The 22,164-nt window shown below is 35.2% G+C and overlaps 1 protein-coding gene across 8 annotated transcripts in view; it reads right to left on the bottom strand.

Moving 5' to 3' along the window:
* The window catches only part of FER (FER tyrosine kinase), a 468,410-nt gene that overhangs the window by 252,596 nt on the left and 193,650 nt on the right, over window positions 1-22,164 (bottom strand). For all 8 annotated transcript variants that reach the window (XM_059063150.2, XM_067031424.1, XM_067031423.1 and 5 more), the window contains one exon: window positions 2,559-2,651. In XM_059063150.2, coding sequence (XP_058919133.1) covers window positions 2,559-2,651 — 93 coding nt within the window. The remainder of the gene's footprint in view (window positions 1-2,558; window positions 2,652-22,164) is intronic.

The following is a 22,164-nucleotide window of genomic DNA, read 5'->3' as shown; positions in this document are numbered from 1 at the left end:
TAGTTCATGAGATTTCTGAATAAATCAGGCAATATCAAAGGGCACTTAACTGATGGAGATAATGATTGCCTTAATCATGAAGATAAAAATGTGATCAACTGGGGGAGGAAGTGACCGTTCCCTAGAATTCTCAATTACAGAGGGAACATATTCTTAAATGAAATGGGCATCTCATAGCTTCAAGGATGTTGATAAATTTATTAAAAATGTATATCTGAATGAGGTACATGTTTTGTGGGAAAGGCACTTCATTTCAGGTAAAAGCAGTTTGTAAACACCAAATTTTAACCTATATCAATCACTGTCAATTTAGTAATTTTACTGAAGAATAAAGTAATTTTATTCTTCAGTAAAATTACTTCAGAATTTTATTAAGTAAAATTACTTATAATAATTTTACTTTTAAGTGGAGAAAACAATATGCAAATACTTTCAGATATTTAAAAAGTTACAGTTTACACCAATTAATTATGAAGATTGTACATACTATACCTGACACACTTTTAGGAGTGCCAACCCTATACAACTTCATCTTAATGAACAAATAGGATTTTTTTAATTTTAGATGTAAATCAGTGTGTCTTGAAAGAAAAAACCTCTCTTGTCCTCGGATCAACCCTGATTTATCAAAACAGGCTCTGCCTAGGACAAAAGCTGAACTTTCCATAACAATGAACTCAAAGTAATGCAGGCAGCATGACGTCTCAGAGCCACTGTGCACTCCTAGGCATCTGGTCTTGAGGGCACAAGGTTCTCAGTCAGCCCAAGTGGTGGGGAAAAAAACAAACATGAGAAATGGTACCCCCATTCCCACAATCATAGAATTATTTTCTGTCACTAGCTAAACTTTTTAAGCTCTAAATTCCACTCTCCTACATTTCCATCTAAGAATAAAACTAAAGGAAACCTTGAGTTTATAATGAGCCTTGGCTCTCAAGTATTTCAGACATTTTACTCAAGTCAAGCTTGATCTTTAACAGCACACAGGAAGAAAAAATGGTGGGGGACACCTTTCACAAATCAGCTATTAGGTGCTGGCACAAAGACCTCTGACCTAAGTGAAATAAAGGTGAGTTAATGACAACTTAATTATGTCCTGTGTTTCACTGACTCATTTTAATGTTAAATAATTTTATAAACGGTTCACTGAGGTATTTGAACATTTCTTTTCAAGAACTACATTTGTTTTTCTTTTTCAAAAAACTGTTTTTAAATATTTCCTTTTAAGAACTGTTTTCTTTTCTTCTAATAAAAGTTATCAAAAGACTCTCTTCATAGAGTCTCTGAAACTTTTTATAAACTCTTAATCAAGTCTCCTACACTTTATTTTGACTGCCATATCATAATAAACCAAGTCCTATGAACTAGTATTTATCTGTAAAGTTGTAAATTTAAGAAAACAAAAGTAGGAGATTAGATTTGAAAGAGACTTACTCTATCATGTAGCTCTTGCCCATAATTATTTTTATTTTCACTTGCTATTTAATGCCACATGAGATGGTCTGCATTAGTTCTACTCCCATAGAACACTCCAGCATATTGGAAGTGACAATGGCAGCATCAAAGGTTAAAATCTATCTCTTTTATACAAAAATATAATTTTCTGCTTTTTTGTTAATTAAAATACTTGATGCTTTGCCACAATTGTACATAAAAAATTGTTGCCTGAGTGAAATAAATATGGGAACATGTGTTTTATATTAAAAAGGAATTAGAGAAAATAAATTCAAAATGTGAATGGACATTTAACTAACCGAAGGTTAGGAAACACTTTTTTTTTCTAAATAAGAGGAGGTCACATTGTCTTAGCTGAACTTTTAAAGACTAAGAAATGATATTAAGATATTATTCTGTAGAAACTTCACAAGATGGGGGGAAAAGCATGTACTTAATTTGTACTGAATATTGTTTTAACCATCATTCAATAAAATACTATTATAAAGCTCTACTGTGAATGAGGCATGGCTAGAATAAAAAGTTTGATAATTTAGTTTTATAGGTCATGAAGTAAGAAAAATAGTTTATAATTTTATATATAAATGAGATAAGAATATTTTTTATCTTGCTTGCCTATAGCTGCTATTACTAGGGGTAATTAATATTCTATGCATTACTGCGATTGTGCCTAGGCCAAATTTCAAATGGACTTCAATTATCTAATTAAAATGTTCTTAAAGATATGAACACACATATTAACTGATACATTTTAAAAATACATACACAATAATCCCTATTATAAAAACATGTTTCACTGTAAAAGAAATTTGTTTATATTTTTCTTCTAATAAAGCCCCAAAGTACATAAAATACTCCCTGTAACTACTTATATGTAGTACAGAAAATCTACAATACAAGTTTCTTTCTTTCCTGCCTACATCACTGTTACTAGGGTTTTTAATATACACATATATACACAGACTCATATGCCCACAAAAAGCTAAATTGTGTACTTACCTTTCCGTTCATAAATACAAGTTTACATATTATATTCATTGGTATATCAGAAAGAAGGTAGACAATGACTATTTTCAGTAGCATAGAGAGTTCATCCTACTTACTGTTGAAGAGCCCAGTGCAGACTTTGGAGACCTAATGATTCCAGCAATTGAATGACGAATAGACTCAAATTTGGATAGCCTCTCCTTTCTTTCCTGGAGAGATTAAGAAAGAAGCCTTCAGCAGTAGTAAACTATCTAGTATATACACAGTTATGCTAGGTATTTAGGTATTAATCCACAGCTTATGTCTATCCACTCTGTCTTCTAAGTAAATAAAATGTAAGCTTCCTAACATTAAGAATAAAAAATAACCAAACGCATATGAACTTTATAGCATTTTATTTTCCTGGTCCCTCAATAAATGTCATGATTTGGGGAAAAATAAGAAAGAAATAGAAATTCATGAGATGAGAGAAAACAAGAAATGCTAAGGAAACACACAGAAAACCAAATATTAGCGCTCAGAGGAAAAAAAAAAAAGATAAGCTAGAAGGAACCAGTCTAACAGAAAATTTCAGATAGTACTGTAGTTGTGACATATTCTTCATAAATTTAATTACAAAACAACTGCTGTATATGCCTTACTCCCCACTCTTCCATTCTCCACATTTTGGCTATACCTTTTTAACAGTTTTCGCCTTCCCAAATGTTTTTATTTCAGATTTCTCAAGCACTAGAAAAAGATTTTGTAAAAATCCCAAACACCCCAGCTCTCCCAAATGACAGTCTATTTAGATGCCACGGTAAATTACAAATGAACAACTTTAACCAAAAAGCACACAACAGTTCTCAAAGCAAGGCACTTAAATTAGGAGGCACTAAGGTAGAAACAATAAGGTTCTTGATGTCAGAAGGGAAAAAAGAGTATAAGTCTGGGCAAATCACTTAACTATTCTGGCTCTTAAGTTTCCATATCAGTAAACAGGAGGACACTGGACTAGATAAAAATCTTCATCTCAAAAAATTCGTGACCATTGTTCAACTCCCCAGTCATTTGAATTGCATTGATCATTGATTAAACTTTCACAGAAGAGCTCCACTGCATCAGGCTGGCAACCAGAGTTACTCCCCTTAGCACAATTAGTTATATCCTGCCTGAGGGTGCCCTCAGAACTTGTTCCCCAATGGAAGAATGAACTACGGAGAGTGAAATGTGACAGTGGAACACTTTTTTGTTAATAATAGCTTGTTGAAGCAATAACCATATATTATTTCTTACAGACTTCTGTAAATAAACTCAATCTAATAACATTCTTAGAAGGAAAAATGAAAGTGATTATTTGGCCCTGTAGGAACAATCAGATACTTATTCAAGTCAGTAGGCAATAAGATTCAAGAAAAAGATAACATTCATGCTCATACTCCAGGCTGAGTGCCATATATCTTTGTGACTACTTATGCAAAGCAGCCATGGAATTTGGAAGGATTTTGTGAGAAATAACTATAGGGAAATTATAATGCTAGAGAAAATTGTCTCCTGAAAATAATTTTAAACGGTTGATAACTCTATAATATAAATGAAATACTTTAAATATCAATATGTCCTTCATAAAAGGAATGCATTTATAAATAAACAAATAACTTAGTCTTTTGTAGATACTGATTTGCTGGAGAGAATGAAGGATACACAGTTTCTATTCCCATCCCATCACAGTATACAATTTAAGTATAAAACAGTTTCTAAATGATTTATTTTAGCAATTGGGTTCTGACTGAAGAGAAATCACTTTAGAAGTATTCACTGTCTAGTAACCTAGTTTGTCATGCTGTCTTTTTTTCTTTGATGCTTGCATATTAAGAACATTTATTAAAAGAAAGTCCCCTTGCTAAGTCAAGCATTTTCATATTTTGAAATAATGAAATTGGAAACTAAATGTGCAAAAGGGACACTTGAATGATTAAGATTTTGTCTTAAAATAACAATGCTAAGGAAATTTATAGTATAACACAATGGAGTTCAGCGAAACCTAGGTTGTAAAGCTTTCTATCATTCTTCCTGCTTTCTTGACTCTGTATCTTCTTAAATGAGTTCTCCAGGGACATAAATCCCAAGACTCAGGCTATAATCAGCTCCCTCCCTGTTCAATATAGAAATATAATTCATGTTCCATGGAGATTTTCTCAAACGTATGAGCAAAAATGTATTATAATTCTTTTAATAAAGTATCCAGTAGTGCAAGATGTACACCAATCGGTTTCCTTTTGAGCACCTCACTGACTCAACAATTTACTGATAGATTTTGCTCAGTAAGCAACTGTGCATTTCAGTTTTTTTTTAAACTTACGGGACTATGAGTTATATTATCAAAACATCTTAACTGAAATTCTGCTTTTAAAAAAATTAAGGGACATAATAATAGGGCAGTACATTTATCTTCTTCACTTAAACTAATAAATTATAAAACAAAGAATACATTATGATGAAATGAAAGTATTTCATTAGAGGTCCCTATGTCTAGTAATCAAGGCACTTTACCAAGTTCAGCCACACCCTCACGAAGCTCATTATTCTATTTAACAAATTATTCATTATTCATCATTATTACTCATTATTCCCAAGCTTGTTATTCTATTTAATAAATTATTTTGAACAGATCAAAATAATCCCTTTGCCATTACCTGTGTAAGCTGAACATGTCTTTCTCACAGCAGCTTCCTTATCTCCCCTCCGTCTTCCCTCTCTGCCTCCCATTTTCCCTTCTTTTCTCCTCCCTCTCCCTTACCATAATGAACGCTTATAATATTAGCTATTATTATTATTTGGGTTTTACTAATATTGACAAGGACATTTGGGCTGCTTCCATCTTTTGGCTATTGTGAATAGTGCTGCTATGAACATTCGTACACATGTACTTGGGTATCTGTTTGCAACTCTTTCAGGGATTTATCTAGGAGTGGAATTGCTGGGTCATATGGTAATTCCATGTTTACCTTTTTGAGGAACAGCCAAACTGTTCTTTCACAGTGGCTGACCCATTTTACATTCCTACCAGCAACGGATGTGGCTTCTAACTTCTCCACATCCTCACCAACACTTTATTTCTGTTTTTCTGCTTATCATAATCCCAGTGGTTGTAAAGTGCTGCTTCCCTTTATTTTTTTTAAGGATATTTTCACAGGATATAGAATTAAAAGTCGATGGCTTTTTTTTTCTTCCAGCACTTTGTCTTCCGGTCTCCACTGCTTCTGGTATGAAGTCAGCTAGAATTCATGTCATTATTCCCCTATACATAACGTTTCTTTTTTCTCTCACTGCTTTTATAATCAACTAGGAAATAAGTACATGTAATTTTCTTTCTTTTAATTATCCTGCTTGGGATCTGTTAAATTTCCTAGACTTGTGGGTTGAAAATGTTGGAAAACACTTAACCATTGTCTCTTCAAATATGTTTCTACTTCCACCTCCCTCTCTCCTTTCTTCCTTAGATTCTAATTACATGTATGTTAGCCCTTTTGATATTACCCCATGATCTCAAACACTCTCTTACCTATTTTTTTCTTTTTGCTTCATTGTGAATACTTTCTGTCAACTTGTCTTCAAAGCTCACTATAATTTTCCTCTGTGTCCAGTCTACTGACAAGTCCATCTAATGAATTGCTCAGCACTGATACTATATTTTTCATTCTAGAATTTCTATTTTTTATAGCATCCACATTGCTGCTGAACTTCTCCATCTTTTCATATACATTGTCTATCTTTCCTATTAGATCCCTTAGTATTTTTGTAAAAGCTACATTAAAGACATTGTCTGATAATTCCAATACCTGGGCCATCTCTGAGTCTGCTTATTTTCTTAGCTGTGGGTCACATTTCTTACTTTTTAGTGGACCATATAATCTTTGATTGTGTGCCAGATGGTTTGTATAAAAAAACAGTAGTGGGGTTTCCCTGGTGGCATAGTGGTTGAGAGTCCGCCTGCCGATGCAGGGGACACAGGTTCGTGCCGCGGTCCAGGAAGATCCCACAGGCCACAGAGCAGCTGGGCCCATAAGCCATGGCCGCTGAGCCTGCGTGTCCGGAGCCTGTGCTCCGCAACGGGAGAGGCCACAGCAGTGAGAGGCCTGTGTACCGCAAACAAACAAAAAAACAGAAAAAACAGTAGAATCTGAATTCAATAATATTTACCTTAAGAAAGAGGCACACATACTCCTTTTTTTTGTCAGGCTGCTAGAATTGGGGCTGTAGTTAATAAGTTGGGCCTGGCCTCTGCTGCTGCTCTGGTTTGAATTAGTTCACCACCTGCTTCAAATATTTTGGGCTAGATCAAGAGTTTTTCTTCAGCTAGGAATGGAATCTGAGCCATGGCAAGATTTCAGCACCCTCTTTTTTGGGAGGGGTGTGGGATAGGGGGGCACTAGGGAGTTCTCTTTACTCTCCAGGCTCACCCACTACTTTATATATCTAACATAACTTTCTACACTCCTTCTTAGCCTTTGGAAAGCCATTGCCCTGTACTCTGTGAAGAGCCAGAATTCCCCGAAGGGAATCAACTTGGGAGGGATCTTGTATTTTCTTCTCTGGGTGAAAATCCAGAGTGCTCAGTCCTCCTGTCCAAAAGCCTCAAACACTACCCACTCCCCAACAACAGTGTACCACCTTTTTGGTGTGGGGAGAACTTCATTTGGAGTATCTTTCTCAAGTCTCCTTCTCTAATTCTCTGCTCCACTTGGCGAAGACCCTTGAGTAAATGCTGGTGAATGGATGCTGCCTCACTCTGTGGGGAGGGCTCCTCCAGATTCTAATCTGTCACACCAGCCTACACACTGTTCTTACAAGTTTGTTAAAAGCTTGTTGAGTTGACTTTTCCTTATTCGCTTCGATGGAAGTTTCCTCTTATCACACAGTTCCACCAAGGATGGAAGAAGTCACAGGTTTTTTGTTTGTTTGTTTTGTGGTTTTGTTTTTGTTTCCTTTGAAAGGCTTGCCATTTTCTGGACTTTAGTTCATTTAGGTTTCTTTCTGTCCTCATATCCCTGATGAGTATTTTTTTAAACTATTATTTTGTACCTTATCCTCCTTATTTTGTTTATGAGGTAAGAATGAACGTCTCTTGTGACTTTCTATATCCAAACATGATGCAGCATTCATATGTATTTTATTAAGACAAGTAACCTACCAGTCAAAATTTTATTTACATTTATTCACAAACCAAGAAAATAAAGACACAATTTAAGGGTCTTCAGTATGACAAAGAAGCCATTAATTTATCCAAAGTTACAGACTTGGATTTAACTACCATTTTCTAAAGCAGTCAATTATCACAACAGGCCTTTAAAGACTATGTTCCTCAGAAGATTATTTAAAGGGTTAAACTCCAGACATCTCAAAAATTTTGCTTGTTATTCTGTTTTGGCTTTCTTGTTTTTTGTTTTCTTTGTTTGTTTGTTTTCTTTTGACTGTTCTTGGGGGGTAGGGGAGATGAAGTTTATTGGTTTTATATTTTCTGCAGAGGACCTCACAAGGACACTATAAAGACTACTATGTACATATTTCATTTCTGTAAACATTTTAAGTTTCCAACTTTATCTAAGAAGTTTCATGAACAGTTTTACTGTTTGATATTTTCATACTGCACATGTATCAATAATCCTCTTATCTGTTCAGAGCTCCTTTTGTTACTGGAACTAATAACTGAGAACATTTCAAGTTTCAAGGCCTCAGTCAAGACTTTATTAGAATGGAATCAGCAACTGCAGGACCCAAAAGAAAATAATGACTTAAATAACAAAAAAGAATAAATTTTAAAGAAAGGAATGTGGTGCTTATAATGTTATGCTTCCATTATCAGCAAATAAAATCCAACTGGGAAACCTGTTTTAGAAAGAAGTCAGTTAGGTTCTAAGCATTTGTCTCACCCTCAACACCTTTCTAAGAGGAACTTCCACACTATGGGATTGCTGGTACCACCTGCCTGAGAATGAAGTTAATAGATAAAAGGTAAGAAATGAAGACAAATTCTTGATGACATGGTTTGAATTTCTGGATATATCCAGTTATGTGAGTGGATAAACACTCTTTTTTGCTTTAAATAATCTGCCTTACTTGACTGCTACATAGAAGGAATACAGCAGGCCTTCCTAGAATATCCATGAGTAATTGAAGATTTCTAATAAATGATTACAAATATCACAATTGTCACTAACAAAATAATGCACTAACTTTTTTTTTTTTTTTTTTTTTTTTTTTTTTTTTTTTTTTTGTGGAACGCGGGCCTCTCACTGCTGTGGCCTCTCCCGTTGTGGAGCACAGGCTCTGGACGCGCAGGCTCAGCGGCCATGGCTCACGGGCCCAGCCACTCCACGGCATGTGGGATCCTTCCGGACCGGGGCACGAACCCATGTCCCCTGCATCGGCATGCAGACACTCAACCACTGTGCCACCAGGGAAGCCCTGCACTAACATTTTTAATGTTTTGGACACATATTTACTTTCAACAGGAAAATAAATATTTTAATATTGAAATACATTAACATAAATGTAAAAATTATTTGCAAAATAAACACTATGTTGTGATGATTATTCTTACTTACTCCCATTAATTTAACAGTTTCAGCACATGACACACAAAATAACTGCTCAACATGTTGGTGAAAACCCTAGTTTAGATGGTTATTAATAGATGTTATATTACAAAAGGTTCAGTAATTCCACAGATTTTAGAACTGCTCAGTTAAACAAATTTAAACAGATTTCTTAAATGCAACATGTCTCAGAGCCTCAATAATGCATTAGTACATGCACTCTTTCTTTGGAAGAAATATTATTCTGCAAAATTCACTTCAAGAAATGCTGTCATGAGGCTTTCATTACGAGGCAGTAGGAGGGAAAACATTCTCCTCCACTTTACATCAGTCATGGCTTTTTCTTGGACATTATCTTTACATGTAACAGCTCCAAATTAACTAATTTCAGCTCCTCTCTTTCTGGCCACAAGCACCTACCCCATTGGTTTGCCTTCACCAGTTCCACTATAACCATTTTCCAAAATCACTGAAACCCTAAGGCTCTGAGTCTCCTAATCTCTCCCAATCAATCACCTTCTCATTTCTTCTCTTCTTTTTCTAACTGTGATGCCATGACACATCATTTCACTAACACTTTTGCCAATATTCTAAATTCCCTTGCTCTCCTGTCTCTTACTTGTCCCCAGGCAGCAAACCCTAATGGTGCATCGATTCAACTTTCTGCATTCGGCAACTCACCATTTCTGGGGAGAATCACATGATTGTTACTTCAAAAAAGCCCTAAGTATCTGACATACTATGAAATTTCTCGGCCAACTCACTTCTTAACTCTCCCACTGCTGTTGTCAAACATTTCAAACCTTTCTTACTTTCCTTTTGTCTAAAACCACCTCGTTTTACCCTCTACAGCTTCTTTAGAAGGAAGCTACAAGCCAGCAACTCCTTCAACTTCCCTTTTCAAACCTACAAATCCATTCCTTCTCTTCCCATTCTAACCCCTTTCCCATTTGGAAACATGAACCTGTCTCTCTCCCACCAAGGTTGACCACTCTACTTGTACCTCATCCCTTCCTGTCCTCCCAAGGACTTTACACCTTGAAAAACCCTAATAGATTTCTCTTTGATGTACTGTCCCATCAGCTTTTATATTTAAGTTGCTCTCATAGGAAAACAAGGAGAAGAGGTAGTAAGAGAAAGGAGGTGGGAAAGAGAAATGAAGAGAAGAAAGGATGAACCTTTCGCTTTACCACACATCCTGCTCCAGCTCCTGCTTGCTCTTTACAAAAAAAAAAAAAAAAAAAAAAAAAGGTCCCTAAAAGAATTATCTATGTAAGCTAGAAATCTGAGGACCAAGTCTCTATTCCTATACAATAGGCACTAATCTGTTTAAATTAATAAAGCATCCACTACATATACTGGTATTTTCAGAAATTCATTCACTATTTCATCATTAGGCAATAAACAGAGCAGAATCAATAGTGATGAAGAGCATACTGGCCTAGAACAGTCAATATGTAACTCCAAATATCATACTACCAGGAAGAACTCTGATTAGGTGTCATTGTCCAAACTACAATTTTTCAGCTGAAAATTTAGAGTGGGTATTCATCAAGTAACCATATCAATGGTTTCACAAAATTATTAAAGGTACAATAATAATACAATAATTCTAAAAATATAAAATTGTATTTTTTATTAAGCAAAATTATTACATGGGAGAAAAAGTTTAGAGATATGAGAATTTGAACATCCCCTAAATCCCCTTATTCCTACTGAGCTCTCCAGAGATTTTATAACTAGCGTTGTCTATCTCTGTCCTTATAGAGGAAACCTTCATTTATACCTATTGTAAATGCACATAGAAAATATAATAACAAAGAAAGTATAGCCCAGAAACACTAATCGTATTTTCATCTATCAGTTTGAGGTAAAAACTCTATATAGCTCTCTGAGTACAGAGATGACTGAACCCTCAAAATAAAGCCTCTCCAGGAAGGTTTCCTGTAAGTTATCTCACTCAGAGCAAAATTTCATGAAGATTCTAATAAAAGTACCTGAAAGGCTATAAATGGTATTTAAATTTTTATTCCTTATGAATTTTTCACCCCACAACATTCTTTTTGGCTTTGATTATACACTTTCTATTTCAATATATAACTAGAGTTAAGAAGTGATTTGTACAATTGGAGTGGCAGCCCTAAAAATTGAGAGGCTATATTTCATTAAAATAATGGCCAAAGGTAATGTCAAATGTCTTGACTAAACTTCCCTAGGTTTGCATGACCTACACATTTTAGAAAGCACAGCTTTTAAAGGCACCATGATTGTTCTTCACTGTCTTCATTCCTTAGGCAAGCTAACTCTCCTGTCTCAAGATACACATTGGAAATATGTTCTCCTTGCCAAGCATTAACTTCCTACCTTACAAGTGGCTGCAATGTGTTTTATCTGAGATTCAGAAAAGTTTGTACAGAAGAAAATTTTCTTATAAAGGGGAAGGAAAGTTGATACAGATATTTGTAATGTCTGGTAGCAATCAGATGGATTCACAACTCCTCAGGATGGGTAAAGAAAAGAGGAAGTGGTTTAGAGCCAATCTAGGTCTATTTAACACAAATAGCTATGCTCAAAGGTACATAGCAAGCTCAGCAGTTATTTTGTTTTGTTTTGTTTTGTTTTTACATATCCAAGAGAATTAGAATAATACTATATAGGTGTAGGGCATTTGATTCTAATCATAATTTCATGGCCTTAGACACAGCAAAAATTTTTCCAGAGCCTCAAAACACTATTTAGCCATATTCAGAGTTTCTCAGAAGACAAAATTCACGTCTCAGAAAGCATTTCACCACCCCCCCTTAAGTCATGATAAGCTCACAATTCACATTTAAAATTCGAAGAGCATAAAGAACTTTATCTCTAATGGATATGAAGCTGAAAGAAGACAGGTATTACTTTTTCTAATCTTCAATATAAGACAAAAATATCAATGATTTCCTTGGCCATAGAAGTCATTGAAATTATACGATTAGTTTGTAATATTTGTAATTCAGAATACCTTTGCATAGCTACACTTTATTCCAAGTAAAAACCTAATCTTTTATCAGTACTACTCAAATTGTAGTATAATATCTATAGAACTGACTGACAGATACATAATATTTCCATTTGAAATAATACCAGGAGAAAAAGCAGTTCAATAAAGGATGAATCTAAATTAAACAATAATCCTCTTTATCAAAGGATAAAGAAAAAAGATTATCTCACCAAAAAAAAATTTTTTTTTATTTTAAAAAGGAGTCTGGAATTTTCCTCTCATTACAAAAAAAACAAAAACAAACAATCAAAAAAAAAAAAAAACCACCAGATACAATATGAAAGCATTATCATAAGTACCTTAGCCTACTTTCTTTCTGCTTCATGTGATGAAATAAAGCAGATGAGTTAATGGAGGAAGATTATACAAGAACAGCAGATAATTAGGAAGTACTCTATCAATGGATGAAAGACCAACGACACCCACAATGATCAATCTCAACATTGGGATAGCGGTCCAACTAAAATATACTTTATTATCCACAGATCATTATCCTAACTTTTCCTTCCCTCTGAATCTTAGCTCCCTGAAAGTGCTGATAGAAAAATAAAACAAAAAATCAACTATATAACCGTCTCTGCTTATTCCTTGTTATCCACTTGCTTCTCGTGTCACTGAAATTTTAATTTGCTCTCCCACATGACCTCAATGTTGCCAAATCCATTGGGTACTTTATTTGACTTTCCACAGAACGTTTCCCTGTTGACGACTCCCCTCTTTTCCCTAGGCTTCAGTAACATCACTGCCTCTTGGTTTTCCTCCTATCTGTCTGGTTGTTCCACCTCATCCTCCCTTACAACATCCTTTTTCTTTACCTGCCCCTTAAATGTCGGTCACCCAACATTACCATCCTTGGCCCTCCTCTCTTGCCCCCCCCAAAATCAAACACATTTATCTCTATCACTTCAATTATCATCTGCATGTTGATGATGCCCAAAAGCTACATCTCTAGGCCAGACCTCCAACTAGAACTAATCATCCTTCCCCCAGTCCAATCTGCTTCTATTCCTATGAGCCTTTCTTTCGTGGCTAGTGCCAACAACTACAGAATTCCGATGGCAGAAATCTGGAGGTCAATCTTGGTATTCCTTCTCCCTCATATCCATATCTAATCAGTCACCAAATTCAAAAGTTTGTAAAATATCTCTAAAATCAGCCCCTTTCTTTCAGTACTCCCTGATGTGACTTCAGTTCAGGCACCAGCATTACTGCCCTGGATTGTTCTCTGCTCCTGTTCTCTACAAAGCCCCCAGAGTGGCCTTTGTGAAAACGTAAATCAGACCATTTCACTCTGCTGCTTACTATCTTGAATGGCTCCCCCACTGAGTTCACAATAAAATCCCAATTCACACAAAAAGGTTTTTCCATAATATAGCTCCTACATACTTATTCAATCCCATCTCTCTCCACTTAACTTTTCATACCTATAATATGGTCATATATAAATACTGAAGATTTAGAATGCACCATACTTTCTTTCACCTAAGTGATACATGATGCTTCTTCCTTTTCCTGAAATACTATTCCAATTTTTTTCTTTTTTGTGGCCTGTCCACCTCTTATTCCTTCTTCCGGCCCAAAGCAGACTTTTACCGTGAGATCTGGCACTCTAAATCAAGAATATTCTTTTTATGTTCTCTGACAGTACCCAAGCTTTACTCTCATCACATTCTTGTTATAATTATGTTAACTTCACTCAACTGTGAGCTCCTGTGGACAAGGATTTTAACTCATTCAGCTTTGTATACAAAGCTGAGACAGTACGTGTAGCATATTGCACTTTCCAAAATGGCCTCAACAATATCTCCATCACACATGCCCTTCTTACCATAAAGACTCTGACTCTTCTTTCATTGAGAAGTGGGGCATATGTTCTCTCCACTTGATTTTGGGCAAGTATGTAACAATGGTGAAAGGGACACTACATGACTTCTGAGGCTAGGTCATACAATCAGCTTCCTTCTGGTTTTCTTAGAACATATACTCTTGAACCTAGCCACCTCAAGCTGTAACAAACATCAAGCAACCCAGAGACAGATCTACAAGAAGATAAACAAGAGTTCAGTTGACCTTGCAGCCAGCAGCACCCAAACTGCAAGTCATGTGAGTAAACCACTTAGGAAGTGTATTCTAATGCCTCTAGTCCAACTGTTACAGTTTATGGCACATGGAACAGAGATAAGCCTTCCACACTGAACTCTTCCCAAACAGAGATTCATGAGCAAATGAAATAATTGGTTGTTTTAAGCCTTTAAGTTTTGCAGTGATCTGTTACATAGCAATAGATCATCAGAACAGTGCCTGTCAAAGTACACACACACACACACACACACAGTGGAGTATACGTATGCACAACACATACTAACACATATACATAAAGTTTGGTGAATCAATGAATACATTTTCCAAATCAGTTTTACTCCATAAGTTAGATTTGGTGGACAGAGGAGAGACTGTTGCCAAATATTTTAATTAGAATAGTTAAAGTATCTTAGCTTTTTTATCTTTACAAAAACTCATTCAGAAAATCAAACACAAGAAATATATAAATTAAGGTAAATGTCCTCGTAATCACCACCCAGTTCAAGAAACAGAACTTTGCCAAATACTGCAGAAGGCCTCCAGGTGACAGACAGGTCCCAGTCACAACCACCTATATCCCTTCCTCCAAAGTTACCACTATCATGCCTTCCATAGTAAATCACTCACTTGCATTATTTTTAGTTTTATTTTTAGTTTTTAGTGTGCATCCCTAGACACTATACTTTTAGTTTTGAACATTTTAAAAATTTTATTTAATGTATCTTTAAGCATCTTTTAATCAATAAGTTCCCTCTCCATCCCTATATTTTCCTTTCAATTCAGCTGTTTAAAGACCCAGTCATTTTGGATGGACCTAGGGTCTGTCATATAGAGTGAAGTAAGTCAGAAAGAGAAAAACAATATCGTATGCTAACATATATATATATATATATATATGGAATCAAAAAAAAAATGGTTCTGAAGAACCTAGGGGCAGGACAGGAATAAAGACGCAGACACCTAGAGGGGTGGGATAGGGAGGGTGGGAGAGAGACGCAAGAGGGAGGGGACATAAGGATATATGTATACATATAGCTGATTCACTTTGTTATATAGCAGCAACTAACACAACAATGTAAAGCAATTATACTCCAATAAAGTTAAAAAAAAAAAAAAAAACCCAGCCATTTGACTCAGAGTTTTTCACAGCGTGAATTTGATGATTTCATACTCATGGGGCAGTCCAACATGTCCTCTGTCCTCTTTTCTACAAACTGGCAGCTAGGATCAGAGGCTAGATCAGACGTGGATTCAATACCTTTAGTGAGATCATGGTGGCAAATATCAGGAGACAACATCTGGTTCCCTCTTTTTGTGATGTTAGCAGCTATTGATGATCAATATCTACATCCACTAAATCATGGGGTATTGTAAAATGGTGGTATTTTTTCAAATTCTATCATTTGTTTCCCATTTATTAGTTGGAATATTTCTATAAAAAGATGCTTTCCCTCATCAATTATTTGGTTAGTCAGCAATTATCTGGTAATACAGTTCATATAGGAAAGGCAGGATAAATATTTAACTGTTTTATACTGATATATTTTTAAAATTCAAAGTCTTTGAAACAAGAATTATAAACAAATCAAGATAAGTTTAAATATGCTCATTAATGGAATAATAACAATGATGGTGGTGATTAAGGTAAATATAATCAAAGCTAATACATAACACATTTTTTAAAGAGCCTTACATAAATTAACTCATATAATCCTCACAAACAACTTTATCAGACAAGTACTATTATTTTCTCTTTTTTAAATATGAGGATGCTGAAGCACAGTTAGTAAATGACTGAAACAAGATAGAGGCATGGGTAATGTCTTTAACAGCATTGAAAGGTGGTCCAGAAATAAACATACACATATTCTCAGGTTCACTGATGTATTTCTATGGAGTCTTATAGGGTTATCTCCCTTTAGCACCATGGTATTTAGCTATGTGACAAAGAGAAATGATTGCATAAAAAACTTAGAAAGTGGATAATCAAGGGCTGACGCTACATTAAACCTAGCCCTAGTTATCTATAACTCTTTAAAATTTTTTTCCTTGGTCATCTTCAACTTCCCATCTCTCTTTGGATGGGATGTTTTAATTCAAGTAGATGTTTTAAGTTTTTTTCTTATCCCTAGCTTGTCCAAATTCCTAATATGAAATTCAGTATACCAAAGTTCTTTTTCTGACTTAAGAAAATTCATATTTACTTTTCTGGCTTAAAATAAGTTATTCAACCTTGGGTTTCAATTAAACTTATATTACACTACCTAATGCATTGATATAAGCTAATAACTATGTTATTATAAAGATAAATTATAATGATTATTTTGCAAAGGTTAACATGAGAAATTGGCTCTAAAATCTTTCATTGCAATAATGTTTTCTAAATGTCTGCTGAGATAGAAAGTTCCAAAGATACTACATAAAGTAATAACCTCTGTATCAGAAAAAGGTATTTTAACTGGGTCTCTACAAGTTAATGTATATAGATATTTGCGCTACCATTTACTTATGTTTACTTGTAAAAATTATTCTTCAGAAGTCCATTTATTTGAATTATAAAAATACCATAATACTGGAAAAGATTTTAAAGAAAAATCAATATACATAAATTAGATACTGGCTGGTACATTATACATACTTCTCATTATTTTAAAGCTTTTACATAAGAGTGAATGAGTAAAATGTATAACAGAAACTATACCAGCCAATGGATACTTAGCAAAGCAATTCAACCAGCAAAGTACTCAAGCACACTGAATCATCTGACTGGTAAAGATTCTTGAAAGACTAAGTTTAAATAAAACTGTAATTTAAAGATTCAAATCTGCTAGAAATAACTTTGATTATAGAGTTTATCCTTAAATTTTTATAACTTTAACAAAAAGCATTGTTACTTAGATAATATTAGGTGTAAAAAATTAAAAAGAACTCATTATTTTGAAATGCATGTTGAAGAGAGGTAAAGAAATGAAACAAAGTTGCACAGATACAATGCTAATCATTTGGCCTAATACTAACCAGAATGCATAAGAGTGTAAAGACAATGTTTTCTTAACCAGTTTTGCTTTTACATTAACGATACTTATATAAACCAGGACAGAAAAAAATGTACAAGTACATGGATTAAATATCATGTGGCTAGTCTGGATGAGACCTATTACTGATACAATTTCATAATTCTCCCTTCAACAGGCATGTACCAGTTTATTAAAATTCATCTGACAGATAAATATAAGAATGTAATTTCACCAGAAATGCAACATGTAGTCCTCTTAAATAAGACATTTGGTACAGATTTAAATGAGAAATCTGTGTGGGATGGCTATTCGTGATTAGCTAACTGGACTATTCAAGTACAGTTATTACATTTACCAAATAATAATACATTTTCACTTGAGACTTAAACAATATTATCACTTTCTTCATACTAAGGGTAAATAAGTATACCCTTGTGAACGTCAACCTTCACAAATATAAATAATTAAATACAAGTCATCAAGATCAAAAAGGGATATTCTACTACATAGAATTACCTCAAACATGGAAGAAATATTCAATATACTTTTAGACATTGCATTATGAAGTTGCTATGATAGTTTATGAAAATTTACAAACTATTACTAATAGGCCTACAAATGTATGTTCATATACAATTCTCAATTATACAATTTCCTAAACGTTCATTACCATTCCCTGACTACTGACACATGTTTATTTTGGCATGTAATATTAAAAATAAATTTTTAAAAATCTAAAACTATACTTAAAATCTGCCTTTTTGAAAAAGAAACTGTATTACCTAAAAAGAAGTGCTTAATGTTTTTTGCCATAAAAGCAATAAAAAGATTAAAATAACAAATTACCAGCAATATTATATTGGCTGGCACATTTTTTTCTCGAAAGGGCTGGACAGGAAATATTTTAGGCTCCTGGGCCACATGGTGTCTGTCACCCCTACCCAACTAGGTTGAAACCTGTGTTCCAATAAAACTTTATTATGGACACTGAAATCTGAATTTCATATAAATTTTACATATCACAAAGTAGTCCTTCTTTTGATTTTTTTCAACCATTTAAAAATGTAAAAATAATTCTTAGCTCATAAGCCACCCAAATACAGACAGCAGGCCAGATTTGACCCATGGGCCATAATTTGCCAACCCCTATTATGTCACTTAAATTACAGAAACTATACAACAAAGGCTATATAAGCAGTTGTTAAGAGGACAGATTCTACAGTCAGACTGGGGGCATTCGAATCCTAGCTCTCGTACTTGCAATCCATATCAAGTTGCCTAACTGTCTGTACATCAATTTCTTTCTCTATAAATTGAGAATAATAATAGTACTGCCTATTAGGAATAATAATAGTTCTCCCTAATAGGGTTGCTGTAAGGATTGAATGTGGCATGGAAAGGACTAAGCAAAGCTCCTAACACCCAATAACTAGCTAACCCTCTCTAAATATGCTGCTGCTGCCATAATCAAAACACAGGAAAAGTTCTATCTCATAAAAGGACACATCATAGGGCTTCCCTGGTGGCGCAGTGGTTGAGAGTCCGTCTGCCGATGCAGGGGACACGGGTTTGTGCCCCGGTCCGGGAAGATCCCACATGCCGCAGAGCGGCTGGGCCCGTGAGCCATGGTCGCTGAGCCTACACGTCCGGAGCCTGTGCTCTGCAATGGGAGAGGCCACAACAGTGAGAGTCCCGCGTACCGTAAAAAAAAAAAAAAAAAAAAAAAAAAAAGTACACATTATAATATGCAAAAGCATTCTACTTCCAAATGTCCACAGGCAAAATTAGAGAAAAATCTTTTAAAAATTAGTTATAGTTATAACATTTCAGAACTGGGAGATACCATAAAAATAATCTTGTTTCACCAGAAGTTCAAAGATGTTTTTGGTTCAAGTCTGAGTTAAAGTCAAAACCAGGACCAGAATCGAGTGTCTCCATCTGTATTATGAGACCAGAAAGTCCTGTGTTTATTGTCTTTGTAGCAATTTCATAGACATTTATTGACCAAAATTTAAACAACATTCCTTTTTTTTTTTTTTTTCCCGGTACACGGGCCTCTCACTGTTGTGGCCTCTCCCGTTGCGGAGCACAGGCTCCGGACGCGCAGGCTCTGCGGCCATGGCTCACGGCCCAGCCGCTCCGCGGCATGTGGGATCCTCCCGGACCGGGGCACAAACCCACGTCCCCCACATCGGCAGGTGGACTCCCAACCACTGCGCCACAAGGGAAGCCCACAACATTGCTTTTTGAGGGGTTTGGAAAAGAGTACTTGGGAAGTATGAGGTCAGGGGCTGGCAAAAACTACTCCAGGCAGACAAAATAGCACAGTGATTAAAAGCAAAAATTTGGTATCAAAGCTGGATTTAAATTTCAGCTGCTTGACCCACATAAACTTGGGCTAATTTATGTAATATTTCTGGGGCTCACAGAATAGGTACTCAAAAAATATTTGAATGAAAGGCCAAAAGAACTAGGCTTCTCTCAAAGTTAAGGGTCTCACCCACAACCAAAGCTTCAACTTTTGAAAACTTTCTTGATAATTAAAGAGAATAATACACAGCTGTAGTGGGTTGGATGTGACATCCTCCCCCAAAAGATATGTCCACCCAGCACCTGTAAATGTGACCTTTCTTGGAAAAAGCGTTTCTGCATATAAGTAAATTAAGGATCTCAAAATGAGATTGTCCTGGATTGTCCAGGTGGGTCCTAAATCCAAAGACAAGCTTCCGTATAAGAAGACTTAAAGAGAAGAGGAAAAAACACAGAAGAGAAGGCAATGTGAAGAAGGGAAACAGATTGGTGTGATGTGTCCACAGGTCAAGAAATGCCAGGGTTTGCCAGCAGCCAACCACCAGAAGCTACGAGGGAGACATGGAACTGTTCTCGCTCAGAATCTCCAGAAGGAACCAACTCTGCAGACACCCTGATTTTCAACTTCTGGCCTCTAGAACTGTGAGAGAATAAAGCTATGTTGTTTTTAAGCCAGCAAGTTAGTGGCAATTTGTGAGAACAGTCCTAGGAAACTAATACACAGCTGACAAAGAATCACTGAATATTTACCTTGTAAAGTGATCATCAGCTACTCTAAACATTTAAAAAAAAGTCACCCTTATATGAATACTATTCATCAGGAAAACTGGTTAAAAATTGCATTATTCTCATAAATTCTATACAGTGAGATTAAAATGTGCATATATGCATTTATTGTTCATTTCCTACTCCAGGTTTTAGAACCTAATCTCTGACCAGAGACAAGGATGCTGACCAGCAACACCTTGCCCCCAAATCCACTATCAGAAGTATAGCTGCAGTCCCAAAGACAGTTTCTCTCAACAGGAACTCTGATAACTCCAGAAACTATACAGCAATATGAACAGCTCAGCAGTAGCAAGGTCACAGGACTGTCTCCCTCTGGCTCTTCATTCATTTACAGTACAGTAGCTGGAACAGTGGCTAACTTTTTAATTTGCTTTGCTAGCATCTATTTTCATACTAATTAGCATATGCGGTTTTCACATTTTGGGGTTCAATATTGTTTCCGATAACAAGGTGCCAGCAAAGAAAGAAGGAATTTCAAAGGCAACCAATGACTAAGAAAAAAAATAAGTTGATTAGTATAAGTTTACACAGATAGGGCATGTAGTGAAAAGATTAACATTGAAAATACGTACAAAAATTACTGGGCCATAGTCCTTATTCTATCACACTTCTTTCATGTTTTATATAGAATCAGTGTTAGAAGGAATCTTCCAAGCTAGAGATTTTTCTCCCTCAACCTTTTCACTCATAACAGTTGAGAAAATGGAAATCAGAGTAGGTAAAATGACTTGACTCATGACACACATATGATGACAAAGCTAACTCCTTTTTCCACTGTAACACATGGCCTAGATTACATCCACAAAGTCAACCAAATGCTGGGCATTGGTTACTCATTCAAAAATTTAGGGTGGGGTGGGGAGGAAAGGCTCTAACGACATTAAAGTAGAAACGTTACATTGAAACAATTACTACATTCAAATTTATAACATTTAGTATAAAACTGTTGTTCATTTACACCCAAAAAAGATGCACTATTTTGAATACAATATCTCAAGGAATGTAATAAAAACAGAAAAAGACCAGTAAATCTTAATTAAAAATAATTATAAGACTGAGGAATGCTGCTAATATGAAGATATACTCTCTCTCTCTCTCTCTCTCTCTCTCTCACACACACACACACACACACACACACACACACACACAGCCATTTGGGACCCCAAATGGTGAAATGTTAGATATGACCGAAATTGTATCTGTATCAGACAGATACAATTTTTTTTTTTTTCACTAAAGATAAAACACTAAGATAGGGGAGAGGCCTTTGAATACAGATACAGGAAAGCTTGGATCCACATGTCAGAAATACTTCATTCAGTGCCTAAAAATTCATTAAATCTCAAAGTAGTGAGAACCCAAATGATTTTAAGTATTTTCAAATACATGAATAAAACATCACTATTGCTAAAGTTTTAGGGGCTATGTCAAAGAAGACAGTCATAATACACTGCTTGAAGTCTCTGTGGAAAAAATATTGACATGCTTAGAAAATGACTCTAACACTGAAGGTAGCTAATATTTATTGAGCACTAACTATGTGCCAAGGACCCTGTCCATGCAGTCTTCTGTATATTTAATCATCTATAACACTATATAGCAGGTCCTGTTAGCCTCACTTCATAGATTAGAAAGCCAAAGTTTGGAGCGGGTAAATAACTTTTGCAAGGACAATAAGAAGTTCTTACTCAGAATACTAATTCTTACACTCAAACCTGTAACGTAATCTAAATCACATCATTTGTTCTCTTCCCTACACTGATTGGGTAGCAACAAAATAATTTATAGAACCAAAGGATTAATATCTAGAATTTTTTTAAATCAGCTTCAGTGCTCTAAGAATTATATATAGATTCAAAAAAATACCAACAAATTGTCTTAAGGCTTTAAAGGTACAAAATAAAAT

Source organism: Kogia breviceps, chromosome 4 (assembly GCF_026419965.1).
Source record: "Kogia breviceps isolate mKogBre1 chromosome 4, mKogBre1 haplotype 1, whole genome shotgun sequence".
NCBI lineage: Eukaryota > Metazoa > Chordata > Mammalia > Artiodactyla > Physeteridae > Kogia > Kogia breviceps.
Note: the sequence above shows the minus strand (reverse complement) of the source record. Positions and strands in the feature narration are given on the sequence as shown.